Source organism: Pteropus alecto, unplaced genomic scaffold, assembly GCF_000325575.1.
Source record: "Pteropus alecto unplaced genomic scaffold, ASM32557v1 scaffold3, whole genome shotgun sequence".
Taxonomy (NCBI): Eukaryota; Metazoa; Chordata; class Mammalia; order Chiroptera; family Pteropodidae; genus Pteropus; species Pteropus alecto.
Window position 1 is genome coordinate 53934050 of NW_006442484.1, and position 4369 is coordinate 53938418.

Consider the following 4369-nt stretch of genomic DNA (forward strand, 5'->3'; position numbering starts at 1 on the left):
ATGGAATATTACTCAGCCATAAGAAGAGATGAAATACTGCCATTTGTGACAACATGGATGGACCTTGAAATAATCATACTAAGCTAAATAAGCCAGACAGAAAAAGTAGGAAATCACATGATATCACTTATATGTGGGTTATAAACCTAAAAGCCACAAATGAACAGGACAAACAAACAGAGACTCATGGACATGGAAAATGGACTAATGGTTACCAGAGGGGAGGGGAGAGGGGAAAAGTGGGGAGGGGAAAAATTTTAAAAATAAAAAGTTAAAAAAATAAAAATTAAAAAAAATTAAAAAATATTTAGTGGATCTTTATATAAACATTATACCTAGTTTTCATGACAGAATGTGGGTTTGCTTATTCTCAACAAATTCTTTTGTTTGCCTTATAAAAATACCCCCAAGTGTTGTTAAATATACCCATTAAGACTGGGTAGTGCACTTCTGATGACTAGAATCTCTAGTTTGCATTGCAAATAGTGCACGTTATTGTCCAAATGGACTAGAAATGAGATGAATGTGGCCTGAACACTTGTTAAGCCATAATTATTTAACTAGTGAGAAATGCAAATAGAAATATTTTGTCTACAAATAAAATAAATAAAATGTGAGAGTGAAATAAAAACCAACATATTAAGCTAAGGCAAGCTATTTTGACCTAATGTAGAAAGCAAGAAGGAAACTAAGTCTGAGCAGATGATTTTAAGAAGTACATAACACAGTTGAATCACATAAAATGAATTGGCAGCTGTGTCTTTACATTATGAGAATAAAAAAGAAAAAAGCAGAGATAATAAAGGAAGGGATTATAATATTTCTTAAAATGAGAAATGAGTCATACACAAACGGGGATGAAGAAAAGGGGGCAGATATTGGAGATGCTGTGAAGAATTAAAAGATTTGGCAACAACTTGGCTCAAAGATTTTGTATTATTGTAATTTTCTACTGCCAAAATTTTCTCGATTTTAGGACATGGCAGAAGATCAAGGTCTGTGTCTCTTTTGCTTACACAGATAGAGTGCAGCAAGAGTGTTAGGCATTTGTTTAGATATTCCCTGGGCACTTTTTCTAAACTAAAAGGTCAATTTGAGAGTTGATTCCAATATGATTAATGTCCTCATTTGCACATGTATTTTTGAAAATGAGTGATTCGACAACTCTAATAAGGAATCTAAAATGTACTAAATAACCTACTGAGGGTGAAGCATGGTGCTTAAAACTTTACATTCATAGCTTACTTTATTCTTGCAAGATTTGTGTAAGGAATTTGCTTTTGTTTCTCTTTAACAAAGGTAGACAGACTCCAGAAGGTTCAGAGTATTGCCCAAGGTGTCACAGCCAGGAACAATGTGGAATCTTTGAGGTTTAAATGCATTGTCACATCAGTGCCTTTATATACTGCCTCCTATCAAAAAGTATTTTACTTGTGATTATGTTTTGTACATTTACAATTTACCTTTTATAAAATTCAAATCTGTTTCTGCCAGTGCAGAAGTATATTGTTCACATTTTGCACATGTTCTTTGGCATGTTGTCCATATCTCTCTCATCTACATTTAATTGTAAAATCTTATGTAAGCAGTAAATAGAATTGTCTAATTCAGTTTACACATAATAGTTTATAGAGGTACATAACAATTTCTATTTCAGTTTTATCATCAAAATATTTATTCTTCCTAATTACATTCTCTATCTATACTTCTCTTTGACTTCAGAAAAACAGTCACTCTCATCCTCTGCATAGCAAAAGAATTACCCTTTTAAAATGTTAAATATAGTCTACTATGTTTTTCTGTTCTCCACATCATTGTTAATAAATATGTAAAATAAATAACTATACTTAAATATTAAAATATATTTTGATATTAAAAAAATTAACATGAAATTTTATTATCTGCTAAGATAAAGAAGTAAAATATTACTTAAGCAAAGGAAAGCAATATTTAAGAGTTTTTCATATGTACATGATTTCCAATGTTGATTTGTTTTATAGAAATGAGTCCTATAAAGTTATGCCAACTGGTTCCATGTGTTTTCCATCTGAAGCTTCGTGATAAGCTTTATATTTTCCAAGTATCCCACTCTCACTCAGTTACTGTCTGGCTTTCTAAACTTTGTTGAATTTTTCTGAAATTGTCCAATAGGTTAAAATTTGTCAAGTAGATTAAAAACATATAGAGCTAAATCCATATAGCTCTAACCACTGAGCATAACACTATTCGTACACGTAAGAAATATGGTACTACCAGTTTTTTTAAATGTCTGTAGCCTTTTAATTAGGAAATACTTGGATAAAAATCTTGAAATATCCAAGATGACATTGACTTGTTAAAATTAGAGCATTCCATTCTCCTAAATTTCCTAACCCATTGTGTCTCCTCCTATACAACTGAAAGTTTAATTTTTGAAAGTCCTTTAGAATCCACTGTAAAACTATTTCTTTCTGAAGACCACACTGTGGACCAGGCCAAAAAAAAGCAGGGGTGGGGTGGGGGAAGGTTTGAGGGAATGGAAATGAGCCAATTCTTTTTTATATTAGAATGTATGTATGTTCTTTGGGGTTAAGGATTGCCTAGCACTGTTTGTAGATCGATTAGTTCAAAAGACAGGTCAAAAGACGAATAAAAATTACTGATTTTGAGGTGAGGGTGGATTTGCGCAAGCCTTAAACTCCAAGATGTCTGGAGCTCTTGGGAAGAAGAGTTGCATCTATGAAAAGGGAGTCTATGGTTCTCTTTTCTGATAGAAACATTATCTGAAATAGTTGTCCTAGGAATTCATAATTCTGTCTCATTTTTTAAAGAAAAAAATTGCTAACATAAAATAGTAAAAGGAATAAAATCAATCACCATACCTCTCCATTAAAGAAGCAGAAAATTGTAGAGACCAAAAGGCCCTGTAAAAGAAAAATTGAACAATGTGATTGCAAATGGAAAAGGTATAGAATACATTATTTGTAACCAATTTACTGGATATATAGTCAAAAATAAAACCAAAGCTATATGTAAATTTAATACCGAACTACTCAAACTGCTTCCGGATGAAGGAATATCATACCTGATAATGCATAAGAATGTGCATGATGTAGTCGTATACCTCCTCCGCGATCCTTCCTTCAGGTCGCCATGGAATCAGCACAAATTCAATGCCCAGTAATGGCACCAGGATCAATGTAGCTCTCACTGCTTTCATGTAGAGATTAGATTCTGCCTGGTGAGTAACCTTCAACTTGGTGATGAGAACACGTACAATATTTAACAGGAAAAAAAGATTTATCTAAAAGAAAAGAAAATGGCATGTGAAAATTATTTCATATTATTATTAAGAAGCATTATTAAAGAATCTTTGATTTTATAAATCTTAGAATATTTTCAATGTACCAGAATATATTCTAATAAAGAGAATTTTGCCCGAGATACAATTTGTATTTTTGGAACTGAGTTGTTAATTCAACAAATACATCGATTTAAATGGACTTAGGTTTTTGAAAAATAAAATCGTGGTGGAATTATTGTGGAACATATTCAGTTGAGGAATATCTGCTTTTCTCAGTTCATTATCTTATGAATTTTTTTTTTTTGAGTTTTGGTTCAAAATTTAAAGCTTTTAAATATTTTTAGCTCAAACAAAAGAAAGATTTGTTTATAATAAATTCTAATTTTTAAGTGTCTCCTCTGTATCAGTGTCCATTTAAGGTACTTTCTAAATATATATATTATATCATAATAAGCTTTTTCATCTTTTTAGTTTAATCTTTCTGTTTCTTTTTATAACAATAATCTTCACAACTCCTCCAAGATAGTACTGTAATCCTCTATCATTGTGAGTAGACTGAATCACACACTTGAACTAGTTGATATTCAACCTACCTTATCCTAGAGATAAAAAAAATTGTGGCACCCCACAGGACCTTCTGTTATGTTAATTACTTTCTGTAATTATGTACTTAATGTGTGTTAACAACTTTCCCCAAGAAAAAACATTGTCTTTGAAAGGGAGAAATAAAACTTCAAAAATATAGCATAGATAACTAAGTGACTCAGAAAATGAACAAGTTCTGCTGAAATAGCACTCTCTCTCTCTCTCTCTCTCTCTCTCTCTCTCTCCCTCTCTCTGTCTTCTTTCTTTGATACAAGTCAATATCTTTTACTCTTGTCTGTTCTCTCTATGCCTTTTCCTGTGCCTTCCATAGGGATATGGGCATTCACTCCAGAAGAGTACCTTAGGGCTCTTATGCTGTTATAGTATTGTCTTTCCCTTTTTTCTCATTCTGACTTGTAGCATCTGTGCTTTTTTAATGAACTAAAATTTTCAAATTACATACCAATATGTAATTTATATCTGCATAATTTAATAAATTGG

At 31.7% G+C, this 4369-nt stretch overlaps 1 protein-coding gene across 1 annotated transcript in view; it reads right to left on the reverse strand.

Annotated features, from left to right (window-relative positions):
- Nucleotides 1–4369, reverse strand: part of CALCRL (calcitonin receptor like receptor) — a 38452-nt gene that overhangs the window by 4162 nt on the left and 29921 nt on the right. Inside the window, exons 10-11 of the mRNA XM_006921272.3 lie at nucleotides 3065–3283; nucleotides 2862–2903 (exon numbers count right to left, since the gene is read on the reverse strand). Coding sequence (XP_006921334.1) covers nucleotides 2862–2903; nucleotides 3065–3283 — 261 coding nt within the window. The remainder of the gene's footprint in view (nucleotides 1–2861; nucleotides 2904–3064; nucleotides 3284–4369) is intronic.